The sequence below is a fragment of the Physcomitrium patens genome, chromosome 12, assembly GCF_059467195.1.
Source record: "Physcomitrium patens ecotype Gransden chromosome 12, ASM5946719v1, whole genome shotgun sequence".
NCBI lineage: Eukaryota > Viridiplantae > Streptophyta > Bryopsida > Funariales > Funariaceae > Physcomitrium > Physcomitrium patens.
Genome location: NC_143421.1, coordinates 6461519 through 6482683, shown reverse-complemented (window position 1 = coordinate 6482683; position 21165 = coordinate 6461519). Strand labels below are relative to the sequence as shown.

The 21165-nt window shown below is 41.1% G+C and overlaps 1 protein-coding gene across 2 annotated transcripts; it reads right to left on the bottom strand.

The window, feature by feature from the left end:
* Positions 1–41: 41 nt before the first annotated feature.
* On the bottom strand, positions 42–20192 carry LOC112289839 (uncharacterized). Of its 2 annotated transcripts, none has more exons than XM_024535485.3 (30): positions 19367–20192; positions 18590–18822; positions 18206–18347; positions 17585–17719; positions 17112–17450; positions 16638–16820; positions 16345–16476; positions 16041–16241; positions 15412–15633; positions 14813–15222; positions 14310–14525; positions 13638–13808; positions 12796–13138; positions 12332–12520; positions 11941–12057; positions 11620–11755; positions 10662–11443; positions 10348–10443; positions 10055–10141; positions 6245–9775; positions 5967–6038; positions 5237–5752; positions 4049–4916; positions 3596–3746; positions 3140–3349; positions 2762–2873; positions 1811–2565; positions 1258–1604; positions 935–1047; positions 42–671 (listed from the first exon to the last, which is right to left on the bottom strand). In XM_024535485.3, the coding sequence occupies exons 2-30, from the start codon at positions 18772–18774 to the stop codon at positions 321–323; spliced, it is 11112 nt and encodes a 3703-aa protein (XP_024391253.1). In that variant the 5' UTR covers positions 18775–18822; positions 19367–20192; the 3' UTR covers positions 42–320. The 2 variants fall into 2 exon arrangements, with proteins under 2 accessions (XP_024391253.1, XP_024391254.1); XM_024535486.3 differs by having other exon boundaries at positions 16638–16792; positions 19367–19671.
* Between the last annotated feature and the right edge of the window lie 973 nt (positions 20193–21165).

Genomic DNA, 21165 nt, shown 5'->3' with positions numbered 1-21165 from the left:
TCTTCAGAGTGGAAATAAAAAATGTCCTTGTGGTAAAGCACTTTCTGTAAAATAAAACTTTTATTCATCTTCTCTCATCTTGCTCTGTGATCCATCTTTGTCCAGATAGCCATACCTGGACAAAAATAATTTGGAACTCCTCCACCCAACTTTGGAGACAAGGGAAGTTTGATGAACATGAGTTAAACCCCAGATAAACATCACAGAATGCTATTATTTTATATTTGATGGATAATCTAGGAGCTATGTCAAATAACAATTCTAGTATACAATGTAAACCTCGCTAACTCTGAAAGCTTAATGTACAGATTTCTTCACTACTAAGCTGATGAACATTGATCTAAAGCAATCCTATACGAGACTAACACTTCCTGCAATTGCTGAATAAGGTCTCGCAGAGAGGTTAGGTCATCCCTTGTGTCAGGAAAAAAGGACAAAAAATGTCTCAACTGCCCTGTCCATTTCTCCACGAACTTGAAACTATGTACTGGTGGCATTTGTATAAGTTTGCCGAGCGGATGGGTTTGACCCTCGTTTGGGAAATAAGATCTTGAGGAATATTGTCTGCGAGACAACCTTGATACATCCGACTGACCATTCATGACCTCGGCTATTACATGGGCGGCGTGTGCAGTGAATGATTGGCAGTTCTTCAAGCAAAGTTGAAATATCTGTTACAGTCGAGCAAATGGGTTAATAACTATATCTATGATAAAACATTAAAAATTACACATGATTTTAGCTATGCCTCACTTGAAACACACTAACTGCAGAATAATTGGGCGGGGAAACGCCATATGCGCACAAACTCACTAGATAACTGCTAAAAACTGTTCCTAAAAGGGAAATATATGAAGAACCCAACAACGCTGAATAAACCAAGATTACATTGAAATCCGATCTGCAAGAAAACACCAGAAAAATAAATCAGGACCTGGCAGCGATATAGGGCACAATACAAAAGCTTAGCAAGCTTTACAGTGGGTAATTCTAGTGTAGCTCCGCCTTTGCTCAAGCGCTCCTTCAAGCTGTAGAACACAAGCTCGTCTGCATTCACAATTGTGAAGAGGGATATATCAGCGAAATAGTAAGGCAATTAAGTAGCAGCCAATTACTAACATAACAACATGAAAACACCACGAGATCAAAAGAAAATCCACAGAAAATGTCTCAAGCCGCTTAAGTACCAAGACACGTCAGGAGCCCTTTAATCACAGCTACATTCAGAAATCAACAGCGTCTACAATAGAAGCTCACCTGTAAGGTATTGCACATCAAAGAAAAGACTGTCGTATTTCGAGCCCTCCCTTCTAATTGAGAAGGACTCCAAACACTTTTCAAATTCTATAAATGCATCCTGATTCTGCATGCTCCAGCTTGCCGGCTTCACTAGTTCCCCTGATACCGAGTCAACCTCTCTGCAATTGCCACTTCCTGTAGCAACGTGATCCTTTTTGTTGGGAAATATCGGTAGATCCAACCTAGGTCGCATGGTTGATTTTTCCTGAAGACCCTTCAATAACCAATCCATCAAGGAGTAAAAAGTGCTAAGGAATGACGTAATTTCGAGTTCGAGGCGCTCAAAGATATAAGACTTCTTGGGCCTGCAAAAATTCAATCCGTGTGCTGGTCAGCAACATCCTCACCGCCAGTGACCAGATAGCAAACAGGCTACTTGCTATGATCAGTATATGATGAAGACAATAGAAAGTTGATAAAAATCCGTGAACCATGCCAATGAATTCTAACTGTGCTTGGTTTAGCACACGCTAGCTGAAGATAGCTTGAATTGAAAATTTTGCTAACATACCCAGATGCAGCAATGAAATTGCGAAGGTGCCCAGCTGTTAGACGCAAGCTAACAGTGTATTTCTCACGAGGATTGGATCGGTTGTAGATGGTGAGATGCTCCTCAATGTACTTTTGCTTCATTATCATCTTCCGATTCTCTCGCAAAGTATCAAAATTTGGTCTTACTACAATATTGTGGGAGGCTTTTTCAGTCGTTCTTGTCGATAATGCCGGCACATCCACATGTAACCGTTGAGGAATAGTACCTGACATCTCTTGCGACGCAGGAACGTCCACTCTAAAGAAAAGAGAATCATTCTTGATGACATACTCTAGCTTCCGGTGTAGATACAAATTTCTTAAAGTAAGAATCTGAAACGAAGGAATTAGATCAAGGTCATCATCGCGATGCACTTTGTGTGCTGGACCTGATTGCTGTGAGGAACGCAGAACATCGTGGAGAACCTCTGAATCATCTGAAAAATCAATAACTGCGCCAGAGGATTTTAAAGGCGGTTCACTTGGAACGCGTCCCAGCTGCTGAATTCCACTAGACCCCACCAAGACCTCGTTCTCTATAATAGGGGCATTGACAGGAACATCCGTGCCGCAAAAGTCATCATTAGCTATGGAACAAATCCCTGCGTCACTGGAAATATCTGTAAAAGTATGACCACTTTCATGCCTTCTTTTCGAAAAGACAACGTCAGTAGAGGAGATTCCAATTTGCGGGTACCGGCATTTTGCCCGAAACGGTATACAACGTTGGTAATCCTGCACATACATTATGAGGAAACTCTAATTCCTTGCGCGGCACAAATCAAGACAAAATACCTTGGAATTCAAAGTAGCAACTATCAAAAGTATAGAAAGCGTTGTAACTGCGCTAGAGCAAACTAGTATTGTTCTAAGTGCATCGGAACCATGCTCGGCTGAGAAACCACGAGATTCAAATATGAAAAAGATCTACCTTAACAAGCCGGCAATTGACAAATATAGTGGCACGCAATTCATCGCACACGTCTTCCATGAGTAGCTCCTCTTTGGGTGCAGCAATGCAAAAGTGGATCCAAAGCCGGATACTGCATGGGGACGGCCCAGAAACTTCACAATGATTAATTCCACAGGTGAACGATGCCATGTTTGGTACATACAAATTATGCGAGTCCTAGAGACAGATAATGCAACCAGGGCAAGACACTACTCCTGGATAGCAATTCAGATTGTTACCAATCATCACGCATTAAAAACATGACCAGGAATACTGTTAGATCAAAACTGCTCAGTTTTGATTGCTTCGCCGGTTGGAATCATGCTTTTAATTCAAAGAACCGGCTGTTAGACTTACCTGCTCTTAGCATCGACAGTTACAGAGCTGAAGCGCTTCAAAGACGAATTTTCAAGGGAGAAGTTTAGCTCCGTAGAATCATTATGGTCCAAGGTAGAGGACAGAAGAAACTCCATGGCAACCGAGGCTTCATTCAGTATGACAAAAGACTGATTTCGATACCAAAAATTGTAATAGATTTCTGCCATGTCTATGGCAACACCCTCTGCCCTGAAACATGGAAAGAATTCAACATGATGAGCAAGAGAATTTAGTGACAGCACTAAGAACTTTAGAGAACTGCTGATTCTTTTCCACACTGCTTTGGATCTATGTGAATTCTATTGGAAAAGTCTCAAAACACCATTACTGCTTCTTAAATGTGTGGTCTTATTAAGAACCAAGCCTGTCCATCACGGATGTTTCAAGGGATCACAAAAAGAGATGGAAAAACAATGCCCAGTTCTTATGATGTACCTGTTTCCTTGCACAAGAACATCAAAGAAAGGAACCAATGGGGCTTCCGGTCGAGCATTTTTCAAAGCTACTACTTCCATGCTAAGGTGAACAGTTTTTATGTCTGCTGGATTGTCGAAATTCTCTACAACAAGATAAGTTGAGTATACCCCTGCAAACAAAGAATTCAATGTTAACATCAAGTACACATCAGCATGGTCAGAAATTGAACATAAGGGTTTCGATGAATACCAACATACGATTCGTGCCGACTACACGTTTCCAGTGGTTTCACAACTATGTTGATGAAGTTTCAAAGAATAAATTACACAAAATAGTCCAGAGCTGAAGGCCCTTTGATGTTACAAATGAAAGAGGTAGCTGAAATTTCCCCGAATATCATTTAGAACATAGCAAAGGGAGACTGAACAGACAGAAATTAGTACACATCGCTAACTAAAGCAATTCACTTACCCATCGCTTTAGTTGAAAAAGAAAGCTTCACAATATTCTGCCGCAAGGCTTGCACAATTCCTGATGAACTGCTGATACTAAGCCACCCTGCGTCCCCATCACTGATTGTGCAAAGACGATAAGAGATCGGCCGTTCTTGATCTCCGACAAGAATCAAATTCCAATGTCGATGGCCACATGATGAAATATTCTGCTGACCTAGGTTAAACTCGTAACAAAGTGAACTTCCGTTAACTGCTGTACAACCCCGAAGACCAAGAACTGGTAACTTTGGTTTTAAGTGATTTACACTTTTGACGAGGTCCTTGCTATTGGTGTCACAAGTTTTACTTGAACCACTCCCAGTTTGTACATCAAGTCCTGCAGCCTGAGAAAGTGAACTCTGTACAAGCACTGGAGGTAAAATGAAGACGTCAACCTTTTGCCGGTTGGCACGTTCTTCAACATCTTGGATAAATACAGGTACCGTCAGACGTTCAGCAGTGGAAAGACCTTCAGAGACTTCCCTCGAGAAAGCCTCGTACATTTCATCTGACCATAAGGGGAATTTCACAATAATATCAATACTACCATTAGGAGGAACTAGCGCCTCTCGTGAAGAGATCTCCAGGTATTGCAATTGGGTACCAAAGTCATCCGACAGTGTTTGTTGATCCCAGACCTTCAGTTGCAGGTGGTCGAAAGCAAGATAATTCTTAACAATTATCCTCTGTGAAGAATTAGACTTCTCATGCAATCCTTCCCATGTTCCAAGTCGATTATTTGTAGTGTTACGTTCCACATCTGAGTTCGAAATAGCCTGATTTGCGTCAACCCCATTTCCAGCACCATCGGCCTGATAAAGAGCTTCTCTGTCTGAAAAATTTGCCTGGTCCAAACAGGATTCTTGCGTAGGTTAGTCCATCTGCAAGACTCCTTTTTCTCTAAGCGGCTTATTCATGTGCGGGTTGTTTGAAAGGCGCTAAAAACTAGCTGAATTGACACATTGAAATCGGAAAAACCATGTTTGGCAAATATTAAAGAAGTAAACCGGTTTACCAGCAACTAAGTAATATATAATAATGAAGTTGCAAAAGAGTCGACGTAATATTTAGTCTTCATTGCCAAAGAATGTCACTACACGTAAAATGTCATGAAATTAGATTTCAATTTAAGTGGAACGATGGTCAAACTGTGAATTAAACTCACCTGGCATTGCAAGGAACTTGGGGACACATCAAGCATTGGCCCTTGAATCAGAGTTCCAAAAATATCGATGCAGTCAGGTAAAGGAGATGAATATAAATACAAATGCCCTAAACACACCAACGCCGACGTCTCTGATATATTTTCTTCGCTGCTAAAAATAGCATCTTCTCGAGAACTAGTGCTATCGGTAGTATTTCTCTCATTGACCATCCGAAATACATTAGAACTAATTAAATCAGAATTTGAAATGGTTGTCCAGGATTTCTCAGAGGGTTCTTGTTGCTTTACATTCGTTAATGATGATGTCGCAAAAGGTTTGTCATCATTCTCAAGTGAGCTTCTAGGGCTGATTGTAAAGATGTTGCTGCGCCTTTCCGCATCATCTACTCTGACAGCATGGGGGATGAAATCAGAGACCAGTCGAGCTCCTATCTGCACCTCCACTGTTTCTCCAGGCTGCAGTGTCAGCTCAGTAATTGAAGAATTATTTGCGAGTGATGTGACCTCCAGCATTACCTACAAAATCACAAGCCACGAGAATAATTAAAGAGCGACGAACAAAAGTTAATAATTCAATGGCAAGCATTGTGGTGCATAAATACCATTGTTGACGACAACCCAAAGCATTTACAGGCAATGGCAAGCATCCTCAATTCACTAATATAGAAGTCTAAACTCGTTTACACGTTTTAGATCTTAAGAACTCTCATCAGTGAACATTTGAATTTACCAGTGACTCAGTATCTTCCACTTGATGCAATTCCAGTGCTACACCAATCGACTCTGTCGACAGATTCTCCACCTACAACAAGAATTACACTAAACTTTTTAAAAATAAAACCAGAGACAATCCTCAAGTGCATGACATAAAACCAAAATGTCTACCCTCTAGTCGAAGGTGCGCATATCAAATGAGCATTCAACTCATCATCCATGATCAATCGCAAGAATATATGCACCAGAACTGAAAACAACAGCATTATCATCTACTTTGTGCCTTAAACTTACTGATAATCTCCTGCTGCAATGTTGCGCATTGGATTGTAACGGCACAGTGAGAGGTGGCAAAACTAGTGCTGACTCCGTCAGACCTATAAATCTCAGGTTGCGAACGGTCATTTCTGCAACAACAATGATTTTCATGCTGTTCTTCGCATTATTGCAGTTCACAAAACACAGCTTCCATGACCATGTCCTAGCCTGCTTATTATGCTCAAGCTTTGATGTGTGCAAAACAACCTGGATAGAATTTGATTCCCTCGCAGGAATACGACAAGGTGTAAACCCGTTTGCTGAAGGAACAACTTCCAACCCTTGAAATGAAAACGAGAAAACATCTGGGGCATCAGTGATCTGGAAAACCATTTCAGCATCACTGACATTATAAAATTCTACGTCAAACTCGAGATCTTCCCAACCATTCGCATCACCAACTTTACCGAGATTTATCACCTTCGTCTCAACCTCCCCAAACGAAACGCACATTGAGCCTGTGATGGTCACAAGCTCCATAGCCTGAGAAAGGTCCCACTCCTCTTGCACAACAATAGTTTCACATTGGGCATCCTCTGTCATCTCAGTGATGTTTGACTTGCAAAATGCCAGACGTCCCTCAAAAGCACATAGCTGCCCCTTTTCCAAATGAGACACGTCTACAGACAACAAAGGCTGAATTCCATCACAAGTCACTAGCAATCGAGTCGTAACTCCAGGTAAGATATTAAATTTGTTTCCACAAGCGCTCCATCCAGACGGACTTTCAGGTGTTTGCTTCAAACTCTGCGTCACAATACCAGAAGTAGTAGTGAAGGTGGTCTGCCCGGATTTCAACTCTGCTCTTGAAACTAGTTTATCAGACATTTGACTCACATCCTGGTTTCCCACAAAAACCTGCAACGACAGAGTACTAACAGGTTGCAGAGTGAGCGCTTCGTCCGACGAATTTGTGAGAAGCAGAGACGACTGGAATGAACGTTTGAATATAGGATATTCAGCCGAACTCATTACTTCTCTTTCAGTAGGACTGCGACTCTCGATCTGGATCCCACTAGGATCAAGTGATACATATACAATCCCTATGTCAAGCTGGTGGTTATCTACTTTGTCCACATTGAAAGTGGGTCTGCCTTGAAATTTTTCTTCCGAATCTTCTGGAGGACATAAATATATGCTTCTAGGTGACAACCCTTCGAAAGCCAAATTATTCTCGACACCCTTAGTTAATTTGCCTCTAGTAGATTGATTTGAAAATTTGTGAGAATCATTTGAAGACAGATTCGTATCAACGGGAACGCCCACTCTTTCTGACTTGGAGCTCTGGAAGCGTTGCATAGGAGGTTGGACGTGACATTTAAGACTGCCACAATCCACATAAATTCGCAGCATCACTTCAGCATTCTGTTCTGGGCAAGAATGATTCTGCACTAATATACGGTCTTCAATAAGCCCATATTCCGTTACTGGCAAACAGTATTTAATGGCTATTTCCGACTTCTCTTGACTGCCCGTTGATATAGTAGCCTCTTTTCCGATTAGATACCCCCCCAAAAGAGACAATGATGTCCGACCAGCTGATAAAGAAAAGCATAAGGGCATTTGATCACTGGGGTTGGATACTACAAAGGACCCTGACATAAACCCTCCAACCTCTTTCAATCGCCCAAGATCGACTAGCGAGGTAGAAACCTGAAGAAGGCTTTGTCCCACCATTGCCCTAAACTTCACCATTATCTCATCCTGGACATCATCTTGATAATCATTAGGGTCCATAGCAGAATCTGTTGACTTAACAGAAATCCTCATCCCTCCAATAACCTCTCTGCAACGTCCGTTTCTGTAAGCTGAAGCATCCCCACCAGGTCGCAAGCACAAATATGCAGTTTCTGACTTAGTCCCCTGAATTTGCATTTCATCTGTCCGAGAATCACCAGTGGGATATTGTGAGATATAAACCTGTTTAGCCAAGTTTGATCGAAATGCCAAGGTAAGAGGACTGTTGTGGAGATTCTCAAGCTTCAAGGGGACAACTTTTGCACCTTCAGGTGCATTGATAAAACAATAACCCATATCCAAAATAGATCCCAATGGAACATCCGGCAGCCGCAGTCGATGAACTTTGCGAGGAGCCATAGTAACGTTTACCTGACTTTCAATCAAACAAATGGAACTTCGGACGTGAATAGTGTAGGCCTGTTTCCCCGTTTTTACGGGTTTGCAGATTATTTTGGCGGTCAAAGATCCATTTCCCTCTATTCGTCCCAGGGTAGGAGTTACAGAAATGACTGGGTCGACCAGGGATGAAAGTCGACTTTCCGCTGGTGAATTGTCGGGCACTTTAGAAGGGAATAACGTGTTGACACGAGACACCCCTATCTCATATTCAACTTCAAATCTCGATCTATTAAAAATGGTAATCTCCTTCATCAGAATAGTCGAAAGGTCTGCTTCCGGAAACGCAATGTCTGTGGGTGTAACCTTCAGAAATCTCTCTAGCTGCTTAGCACGCAGCAGTAATTGAATTTGGTTGAGTTTTCCATTTGGTTTTCCATTTGGTTGAGTTTGCATTGTTAAAGTTCCCGTTCCAAAGCCCTGACCAGAAATCCCATCGTTAGGCATTTCAGAAGCCGTCGCGGTCAAATTATCCTGTCTCACTGGATAAACACGCCTTTTCGAAACATCATTAGGCATACGAAGACTAATCCACTGGCCCATGCCTCCTTTAAGATACGAGGAAGTCACAAATTTCAGTGTGCCAGTGGAAACCGTTTCTAACTCCTGGAACTCCAGCTTGTGCCATTGCAGTTGTGTTCGCTCACGAAGAGTAGAAGGCTCATTCCACTTTCCACTTTCAGCTCCTGCTCCTGCTAACGCACAAGTGATACCAGTGCTAGTATTGCCATCAAGATCGACACCAAGATCGCTAACCCACAACTGAAGGTCATGGGAACCCGGCCAATCGAGAACAAAGCGAATCCAAATATCTTGTGGGCACAATGATCTCAATAAGTACGACGACTCCATCATATCTCCACCATCATGATCTTCCAGAACAACTTCTCCGGCAAGCTCTGTGTCAACAAGAATGTTACTCTGTGCTACTGGGGATGTTTGCTTGGCTTCATGTATCTGTTGTTCCTCTTTTGAGAACGACTCTAGTTCCCCGAATCGCAGAAGATCTACTTCGAAAAGAGCTTTGGGACTGGGAAGGCCACCTCCAGCCATAAGAACGCTGATCCTGTTACTGGCAGGAAAAGAAACCTTCTCCGAATTCCAAGATCCAAATCTAGTTGAGTGCTCAGAACCATCCGATAAATTGCAAGAAGTTGCAGCTGTTGTACTGATACCGCTATCGAAATTAAGGTCAACGGGCTCTATAGAAGAAAACAAACTTGATGCGAATATCTTCCTTGAAGCTCGGTGACCAGATAGCGTCTGCGGAGTCTGACCACCGCTAGGAGAAGTTGGAGCAGAGCTATCAGGTGTAATAGTCGGAGATAGTGAAAGTAAAGAACTTGGAGAGTCTTCCCCAGTTTGAATACTCTGAGCGTGTAAAAAATAGAGGTCAGTCAAAACAAATTTGAAATAGTGATATTTACAAAACTTGATTTGTCTAGAAAATATGAATAAATTGAACACCACAAACCTAACAACAAACTCTGAACTAGAAGTTTTAGTTCACTAACGATACAATCATAAATTTCGTACTTTAAATTGAAAAGATCTATCAGTTACCATTTTAAAGGCCCTGTGATGTTGCATCCTGCAAAAGTAAGCTAAAAGGTTCCTAATTTGAAATAAACCAAGCAATGTTGTACATACCTGTTTCAATGAGCTCAGAGCGTGGTCGTCATGAAAACTATTATCAGAGCAAATTGTTGCTTCAAACTCTACACGTTTCATTACATCCTGCCTCATCACCAACACAAAAAATTTACAAACCATAAATTGACACTAGTTCAAAATCTTCCCGAATGCCTGAAGCAGGACCTGTAAAAATAGGAAGATAAAAACAAGGGATGTAAACACATGGGTACGAAATTCGAATGAAACGATAGTAATCATAGCGATCGAGCAAAGTGAGTTCTAAGAAAATATACGTTAGATAATAGTACCTGATTTTTGCTTTCATAGGCGAAAAAAGCCCCTCTAACATGTTCGCCCAATGGCGTGGGATCTGGCATCCATGCGTAATAGCTCACAAGTACAACCTGAAGAGCAGTAAGATTCCATAATCAAAGATAATGACATCGGACAAGATTCACTTGGAACAATTGAACTAATTTGTCAGCACTCAATCTATATTACAAACCAATGTGCCTAAAATTAGTAACAAGCCAAATAAGTCAATTTGATTGAGAAGCTTTCAAGCAGCCACAATTCATATAATAATGCTACATAGGCATCATATCAGCATCCAATCACATACCTGGGATTCATTTGGCTTTAAAGTGAAACTGATGTAGCCGTCTGAGCTTTTCGAAGTCAAGTCCTTCTCTTTATCCGCATTAAAAGCGACGTCACAGCTTACAGAATTCGACTGATAAGTTGAGGAACATTGTTTATTACTTAGCTCAGATACGCGATCCGAACCTTCGCCGCTAGCTACCTCTTCGTGCTTTTCACTACTCCCATTTCCTGTTTCTTTGAGCTTTAGCTCTTCGATCTCTTTTCTAATTTTGGTTACTTTGTCTATCTTGCCTTTGCGCTCATAAGCTAGAGCCTTTCTTTCTAAAGCTTCAATTGCTTCCTGCTCAGGTCGCACATGGCAACGAAGGGTTTGCTTCTTTGGCTCAATTACAAACTTCAGTTTTCTCAGAGCAGGCTGTGCATTTGAAAATTGCAATCTAGCTGGCACAGGACGTCCACTTTCCTCAACTCCACAATCAACTTCCCTCAACTTAAACGTTCTTGATTGTTTACTAGTGTTTGAGAACAAAAAATTTTGAGGGGAAGACCACTGTCCTGATATAACTGCTCCAAAGTTGATACTGTTACTCTTGAGCCAGAACGTTTCAGCCCGATTAATTGTGGCCTTTAAAGTCACTACCTGGTCATTGTCAGGATCATATACATTGCTAACTATTAGTGTCTCCTTGAAGGATCCACCTAATGAAGGCTGAAACACAAAGTTCACTTCCTGGCTGCTGTGGGGTTGTAGCACCCCAGTGCGTCCATCGATGATGTGCAAATCACCAGAACCAATCGAACCTGCGAAGTATTTCGGAAATTGGCAATGGAAATTCTCAAGTTAGTCGGAAAATGTAAACAGAATTGTGACTTCAATTACAAGATTCTCATCTGTTCACTGTTTCTTCGACTACAAGAAACAGTGAAAAATGAGAATATTAAAAGTCCTCAACCAAGTGCAAGTCTCAGGACTATACCTGTTTTCTTGATCTTGTACGGTAGGGGAACATCTGACACGTTATTCAGTACCAGTGTTTTAGCTCGATGCTCGTTGGTAAAAAGTTTACCGAAGCTGATGTTCTTCTGAGCGAGGGACAGAACTGCCCGACAGATCTGCATTACCACACAAAAAGGATGAGATCGAGCAATTCCACCAACAAACATAATTCCACTAACTCTATTCCAGACATTATATTCCAATCTTGCCATGTGACAATTCTGCATCGTTGGCTCGACTCAAATTTAAAGGAATAACATGTAAAACCACTTCAAAAGTTTGGCACAACATTTGCACCTACTTTAATCTCCACAGGAATTTCTCGAGTCAGAAGGTCATCATCAACAGTCGGCTCCAAAAAACCAGGTTCCAGATGTTCCTGGTGCTCTTTGTCATACTCAATCATTTGAATGGTGACCTGACAAGAAATCCCCAATCCAGCACCATTCAGAAATGAAAGAAGCGATGCGTCGAATTTGACATATAGATGTCCACATATTGTGTAACTTACACAACATCATCTTGAGGAAATTATGAGACTTAATTATGAACTTCCGGAACTTGCATTAGGTGATAATCATAAACACATATAAGAAAACCAATCGCATTAAGAAACTGTATAAAGAATTCCAATTTTGAATAATTCTAAATGGTCTTTTATTGACACCTTCATGTATCAAAGGCACACCCACCTTCGCTTCAAGCTTTTGCAGCTTCCCTTGCAAGTCAGCGTGCGACTTTCCATCTACAACCAGTATAACATACAGGTTCCTTGATTCACCTGGTAAGAGCTCAAGCTTTCCCAAAAGCGACAATGAATGTGGAATATCTTCTCTGGCGTGCCTGATGCGTTCTCTATCTCTAATGTGACTGCCAATGAACTATCGACCACATTACAGCAGCGATGATATCCATTAAAATTTGAAAAATAATGGTTTCGTCGTAAAAGCGCAAAACTGAATATAATCTGAACTATCCGGGTGCAGATTTCAGTAAGCCAGACTAGCCAGGCGTCATCTTTACAAACGAGTAGGGTTATGATGGAGCTTCGTCTCGTAAGATATATCCGTTATCCACAAAATGACAGAAGTAAAACATAAAGTTAGCAAATTTAAGTATTTACAAAAAAGTTCAAAGTACTTGGACGAAAGCACACCTTTTTCACTTCATCCTCGTCCGTGGAGGAGCAGTCTAAAACCGTTTCACATCCAAGCCGAGTTAGGACTTCTTCGAGATAGTCGTCGTCAGAAGAACCTTTCCGAGAAGATCTAAGAATTTTAGACCCGTCCTCAGCAGCATTGAGCATTGCATCACTTTGTACTCTCTTTAACGCTCCTGGTTGAGAGTCCTGATCAGGTTCTCCGAATGACTTCACGTCAGCCACAACCTCGTCCGTCGATTTGTTGGTGATTGCTGAAGTAGCGAGTGGGCCAGCGTCCAGAATCGGAAAACCTGTGAGACTGGTTGATAGTGGACTCGAAGAGAGATCTAACGACATCCTGACATGACAACGAAAAAAAGAGAGCTGTCAAGCTAGATTGTACAACATCTAGAGCATGTGCATCAGTTACTCAGGCCGATGTTCCGTGTAAGAAGTTGAATACTTCATCATTTATAACTCAAAAAAAATGCGTTTGTTCTGGTTCTTGACGCTCAGCACGAAAGTCAGGTAAATGGAGTTTTGAGAGCGGTCAGTTTAGCAAGTTATTCAACACATGTTCAGCAAGAAGTTATATATAGACCAAGGAAAGTAATAGCATGGCCATTGAGAGGGTTCTGGGTCTAAGACCTCCAGTAATCACATATCCATTAGTTTTCCATTGCATTGCTAAAACACAGTTACTATTGGCTTCTTCTAATATGTGGGTTCCTCGATTCAACTATTCATGCTTCCAAGATGGCTAGGTGACTAATTGCTAAGCGATTCCTACCTAAAAGAACAAGCTTAAAACATATTGCATCAAGGTCATGAATATATTTCAACCAAGTAGCACCAACCTCATCCTTGTCCTCTTCTCTGATGAGAAAAACGATCTGGAAGTCGCCATCTTTGAATGACCCTGCTGCAAAGGGAATGAAGCTGAATCAACAATTGCTTTGCTTAGCCGAGGCTGAGATTCTTCAAGAGTTTCAAGAATTTTCTCCTTGTTGACAGTCGCAGCATAGGCTCTTAACAACACAAATCACACACAGGCTGAGTTTCTCTTCTAGCAGTTTCCTCAGTTAATGACATAGCAACACACTATACCCATTAATGAATTACATGCTCAGCAATGCCGCAAGCACTCCATGTTTAAGGGGACCATAATATCCAAAACTATGGTAGTATCTGAAATCTGATATGTGATCTTCAGAACAAAATAAGAGACCAAAAGCAGAATAAAAGGGGACATTACTTGGTAACTAGCATTAGAACCATAGAAATAAGAACTACTAAACCATGAGCTACCAACAACATCAAGCTACTAGTCCATTCAGCCTTGACTAGGTAATGCCCAAAATCAATGCTTGAAAGACGGTTTCAACTTGTAAAGGGATGAAACCACAGTTGGACTAAATGGGATGTAATTTAACACAAGAAATCTTTAAATACTATGAAAGGTAGAATCAGAAATTCATTTTTGTACCCTGAAACCTGAAGTACACCCAAATTATAAGAGTGCAACACACCTCTTTCGACTTTCGTGACTGTCCTCCTCGCTTGTTTCACTAGAAAGGCTGCATACATCGCCGACACCAAGGTCCTCATGCTCTGACGAAGAGCTACCTTGTAGAGTATAGATACGCAGCTCTTCCGGCATGTTGGTATTAAAAGCCAAAACCAGTTCTTTAGCCGTGATGTTTTCAACTGACAAAATCTTGACACATGGGTTGTTGACAACCGCACTGGTTCACAACATCAGATGATTAGAAAAAACCAGTCTACCAACAAATTCAGCCAAAAGTGATGCAGTTCACCCCTGCCTCACCCAAAATATATGAAGGCCACTATGAACAGTAAAGTAGTTAAAAGAGTGAAAATAAAAAATAAAAACAAAAAAAAACAAAAACAAAAAACAAAAAACAAAATAATAAACAAAACAAAACAAAACAAAAAGAAACAAACAAACAAACTAGAAGACAGATCAGAGGAGCTTGCTACTGATATTTCCATCACGTTGTGAAGTGGTCACCTGTCAAATATAAGAAAGTTGCTCATAGACGGCGTTTGCAATTTGTAATGTATGGAATGGAACAGAACATGATGACGATCCATTATTTTTGCTCGAACCTCCAGTACTTGACTATTTTCCTTGTTCAGAAGATTGTCAACTCGAATTTGCTTCCTATACTTATGATTGATCTTGAGGGGAACAAGATCTATATCCAAACTGTGTGTCTGACGAGCCGGGATGGAAACTCGCTCAGCTTGACTTTTAATGCTGAGTACGGTTGATGTAACATATGGAGTTATGAGTGCTGGGAGGTCAGAGAGATTAAGAATCTGCACACTTGATGCTTTTGTTGAGCCAACATTGCAATCACCAAAGTTAAGCTCCTGGGTCGACAGCTTCACAATAGATGTGCATATTTGAGATTTGCACTGCAACCGTAGAAGACGATATTAGAGAACATCTAACATCGTCAATGTCTGCTGTCGTCTGTAGATTATCCACGGAATTGTTAAAGGCACTCAAACTAGCAATCGATTATTTCCGATCCCAAGATGTTGTGTTGTAGAAGCAGCCAGTTGTCTAACGATTCACCAAATCTAATACAATACGATAAATACCTGAATGATCTTTGAGAAGCGCTGCTTGCCATAGCCCTTCTTTTCGACACACTTCAGTGACAATCGAAAATTACGTCTTTGCAACCTCGCGGCCTTCAACTCGTCGGATGCGCCGGTCGGAAAGAACCAGACAAGGAGGTTTTTCTCTTCTCCATTTGCTAAAGTAATCATGTCTACCTTACTCTTCTTGTTCACAGTGACACTCGGACAAGCAGGATTTCCCTGCCCATTAGAAATATGGAAGTGTAAGTACTGCAAATTACGGAGTATATCAGCTACTTAAATACATGGATTACATGATGAAAGCAGCCGAGAATATCTGCCTCATTCTTGAAAAGAGAAGAAACCCAGGGTCAAGGCACATGTTACTAAATGAGCTGAATGAGCTATAAAATGTTGAGAAATTAAGTCCGCATCCTATTCTGAGCTAAACATGTCTTCTAAAAAATCTCACCATATCTAAGTAGTTTTACAGTATACCACACAGGAATGGGAGAGGTGTGTATCGAACACTGCAAACGATAATAACCATAGACAAACACCGAAAATCTGAACTTTGCAGTGATATGAAAGAACTGTTTACGACCTCTAAATAAATTGACGGACTGGTGGGCAACTTGAAAACGAACCAATTTATCAAGTGCAGGGGTTTCATTGTTATCTCCCTCCAGACTGACAATATCATCGTCCTTAAGGATGTGATCAACAGGGCTGATCACATCCTTAAGACGGGCCTTCGAAGCTGCCGACAAAAGATCCAACTCAGTCTGTCGATAAAAGGCCACTCTATCACCAGAAGCATGATCTGAGCTCAGGTTGACTACCAATGCCTGCAATTCAAAACTCCGGGTAAGAATTTTCATGCATTAGAATCTTCTTAGCATTCCAAAAACTCAAACTACGTAAGCCTTTTATGTTCCAATTTGAACGTACCTCCTGAGTAATATTTCTAAGGGTCAAAAGTTGACACGTCCCATTTCCTGAGTAGCAATCGCCAAAATCTAGTACTCCATCTTCTCGGACACCAGTAACCAAAAGTCCCTCTTGCTTTTGCTCAGGGTTGACCTACAAAGATAAAGATATTTAGTAGGAAGACCCGAAAGCAAAATCAAGTAAGTGGTACTGTATGCATCACGAGTTCTCTCTAACAATAACTAACTCGTCCATAAGAATAGGTAGAGTCCTTGAACAAAATTAGATACAAATGAAGAAATGTCCAAGCTTACTATGCACCGGAAGGGAACAGATTTGGAATTTTTTTCATCATAATTGTTTTGTAAGTGTATGATGTGCGTGAAGTCTCCAACATCTTTTGGCGTGTACGTGACACGAATACGACGATGAGAAAAGCTTTTGATATCTCCTCTTGAAACAGGAAGGCCTGTATCATAATCTGTAAGCTCCAACTCCTGTAACTCACGTAGACTAAATAAATACAACAAGAACATAGGCGAGCATAAATGAAGAAAGATTACCTGAATAGATCTTAGTAAATGTGATAACATATGTATCTAATCAAATACATTGTCAACATCACGAAGGTACTCTAGATAGTAACAGACAATGTTATTCAAGTTTTGCAAGAATCTAACTTTTCATTCAACAAGCTCAGTACACTCACTAGTCAAGACTCCAAACAAAAGTGGGACATGAGAAGAACAACGAGAAAGTGTAACAGACAGTGTTCAGAACATGCATACCGGCTTCACAGAAGGTCCGCATTTTACATTGAGTTCAAAGGATCCTGGAATTTCAGAGAGATTCCAAATACTGAAGTCTTTGACAAAAACACCTCCTGGAACACAATCCTTTAATACTATTTCTGAAACATCTGTCTTCAGGACTGATCGACATACTGTTGAATTAAACTGCACGATAATATTCTGATGGTTGATAGTAGAAGTCTCCTTTTGCCTGGCTTCCACACTGCCATCTAAAACACTCGCAGTAAAACTGAGCTTCCCATCGACCCTAAAAATTTCAGTTACATTTGAGCCAAGACGCCTCATAGAGCTTGTCGACGCATTTTGCCCCGCAATCTGTACAGCGTACGAAGCACATCAGTTCTGTACATGAGGTAAAACTTGTAAAATCCGAATCATGATCAACAGTTTTCAAATGTGACAAAACCACCATCTTCTACATGAATGAGGTCAAAGTAGATATAGCAAACCAGATTAATGTTGTTCGCGTCATTCTCTTTGGAAAACCCTTTGAGGGATTCAGTAGGCCGAAAAGTCAATATCACTTGCTGGACTTGCCTTGGCTGCAGTACAACCTCGGAGACAAGATTCACAGTATTGAACAACTGCGAGCCACAATTTTAAATATATGAAAATTAGACACGAAATATCAATTGACGCCTAAGCCTCTTTTCTTTATGAAATGCCAGATCATTATATCATTCGATCTCCAACTGGACGATTCAACCTTCATTAATGCGACTAATTCACTAGGCAACTTCTGTTAATGCAAAACGATACAACCATAAAGACTACATTGTCCGCAAGGCACCATGGTATAAATACTCATGCTATATTAATAGATAATCCCGATTTTAGGAGTGAAGGAGCGAAGAGATTAAGAATTTTGAAGAGCCTGCTCGCCCGAGAGGTCTATCCACCAAAATATAGTCTGTAATGCGACCATAATTGAAACTGAGGGACTAAACCCTGTGTACGAACAGGATAACCAATACCAGCAGACACGAATCAATGGAATCACAAGATATATAACTTACAAATGACTACTCGTTGAACTATCTGTAAGTGATCCTCGGGAAAACATAACGTACTTGATTGAAGTCGTCCGCTAAGAAGGTCGCAACTGTCTGCTCCGCAATATTTTCATGATCAAAGTTTTCGTTGTCTATCTGAAATCCAATTTGTGATCCCAAGTCGGTCTCTAACTTCACGAGAAGCGTTTCATTGCAAAAACTGTTCCAATAACAACCGCCGATCAAATCAAAGTAAATTAATCAATACATAAATGAACACATAAATGAATAAATAAAGATTGTAAAAAATGCACTCTATAAGCACGATCAAACAGGATGGAGACGATTTTCTCACAGATTGACCCCAACACCAGTATTGAACGTCCCTGTGCACGGTGACACTTCTTCATGAATAAAGAAATGAATTGAGACAACAACAGAGGAAATTGTAAGAAACTCTACCTGATGAACGAGAACTTGCGAAGGACGTGAAATTCATTTAGGATGACATTTTTCAATATCATAACATTATTAGTAATATCAGTAGCAAACAAGGCCTCCGGATCTCCCTCGTTTGTCGCAACTTCGGGAGCCATACCCGTACTCACGGTTTCAACGCCGCGTTTTACTAAGTCACCATTTAACATTTCATGTCACGATCCAGCTTGACCTTAAGCTCCTCCCGCTACCTCAATCTAATTCAGACATTAAACCCTTGATAAGTCAAAAAATTCCATCCAGCTCTCAAATTTAACTCCACCAATGTCATACCACGGCTGTTTCGCAGCTTAGTTATACCAGCGGTAATTCCAATGATCAACGCTAAACTAGCAAAGACCAGACCGATTACAATTTCCACGAAAATGAAGCTGACAATTGTAAACTGTCAAGCGAACAATTGTAGCGCATTCTTCGAAAGATCTCAATAAACGATGCCATCCTCCTCTACAATCAACTACAAATTCATTATCACAAAACTGAGTCTGCATTCTACAATTTCAAACTATCTCCACAAACTCTTGTAATTAAACACTAATTTAAATTGGAGTCGCTTCTCCTCGTCATTGCAATTATGCAATCCACTGCTACACCCCCGAAGTAACCAAGCAAACAGACCACCAAAAGCATTTGCAAATTAAAAATTAAAAAATCGGGAAAGCCAGGATTCATCGCCAAATTGCATAATTCTCCGACCCAAACAAAACCAAACCACCTGGCCCTCTCAAAATTCATCCCTACCTTCTTTACGCCAACATCACAACATCTCCTCTCCATCCCCATCACGTCTCCTCCTTGCTCGCCACCAAATAGTTTTAAAAAAGCGACCGAAGCAATAACACCTCGCAAGAAAAATTAAGCAATCTATAGCCAGTCACCACGAGCTACAGGGTTGCGAAGTTTCGGGTTAAAGAAAAAGAGACTCGCACTGGTGGAGGAGTCAGGGGACCAGACTGCAGTAAAAAGGATGAAAAGAAATCTCCAACAGGTGAGATGCAGAAGAGACGCTGAGCTCCTCTGCGAGCCCCTCCTGTCCATTCAACAGTGCAGGCCCGCGGCAGCTTTGTTGTTCGTCTACGGGCGGTTTCAAGCAAAGGCTTCCTCCCACATCCTCTACCCGTCTACTCCTAATTACATCAGATTGCAGCCTCTGACTTCAATGACGGCAGCCTTCCAAAAATAAATCCCGCGTGGGGCAGACTTAGCATGGGAATGTGCGCGAGATGCTCCACCACACAGGATCCCCTCGCCAGATTCAGTCCACCCGCGTTCATCCCAGGGAATTCGTTCTCCTTTCGTAGATTTACTTGCTATAAAGGTGGCTATCCGGAAGCATTCCTGATCCACTTCCGCAAAGATCCTGTACACAGCAGCAACCGCAGCTGAAGAGGCAGAAGCGAAAGAAGAAGGAGAGGAAGACTTGTACAGTGGAGCTGCTAAGTCCTCAACGATTGAAACAAATTCATGAGTGCACGAGCGTGCGTTCTCTCTTCTTCGCAGCGTCCAGAACAAATGAAGCTCCGGAGCAACAACAACAACAACAAATGCTGCCCCCGCACCTGATGCTGCTGCTGCTGCTGCACATTCTGCCTCTCGCTATCTCGCACCTTTTTCAAGCATCTCTCTCTCGCTCTCTCTCTCTTCCGCTCATGCATTCGTTCATTCATTCATGCATTTGTTCATTTATTCGTTCATTCATTCATTCCCCTGCCCCGCCTTCTTCATCCCGGCACTTTTCCCGTACCTTGCCACTTTCCCGTACAATTTAAAATCTTCGCTTCATAAAACCCAACGTCCGCATGTCAGCCGCGAATTCGTCCACGTCATATGTGTTTTTAATTTCGTGCACCAATACTTGTAGATAGTTTAGAAGTCTCATTCTGAGATGGAAATGGAGAGCCATCAAATCATTTGATGATATAAAAGAATATAAAATTTGATCAACTTCTACTTCACTTCCTCAAATAGCGGGATGCTGTTTCAATATTGTTGGTCATTATCTATTGACTTTGTTCTTGAAGCATGGAAGTTTGCATTGTTATTGTAGAGTTGTGTTAGTTTGACATGTGTTATGAGCTCATTGTGTGACTCTTTTAGGTTAATATTTTTGATATGATTCTTGGTTGGTCCTCAATCAAAATTTGCTTATGTTAAGAAAGGGAAGAATCAATGGGTGGGATTTCAAAATAAGATACCACTTGCATAAAGCAATAAGTAGAACCATTGACATGCACATGTACTCGTGTGTTATTTGTTGTGTTTGTGTGCACCAAGTCTTGTCGAGAATGTTATATCATTATAGCTTCCAATTTGCCATTGTAAGGCAATAGAAGTTAGAGATCATTATTTATTTTTATTTTTATTTTGAAAGAGGGACTTCAAACAAATCTAAATCTGCTTTTACTTTCTCTAAGAATACAAGGTGGCACACAGCCCCAAATGTCTTCTCTTCACACAAGGGGAAGAGGATAAGACATTCCCAATTCCAAGCAAAACTGAGTTCATGTGATGAGAAGCACAGTACATGCCTAAAGTCAGAA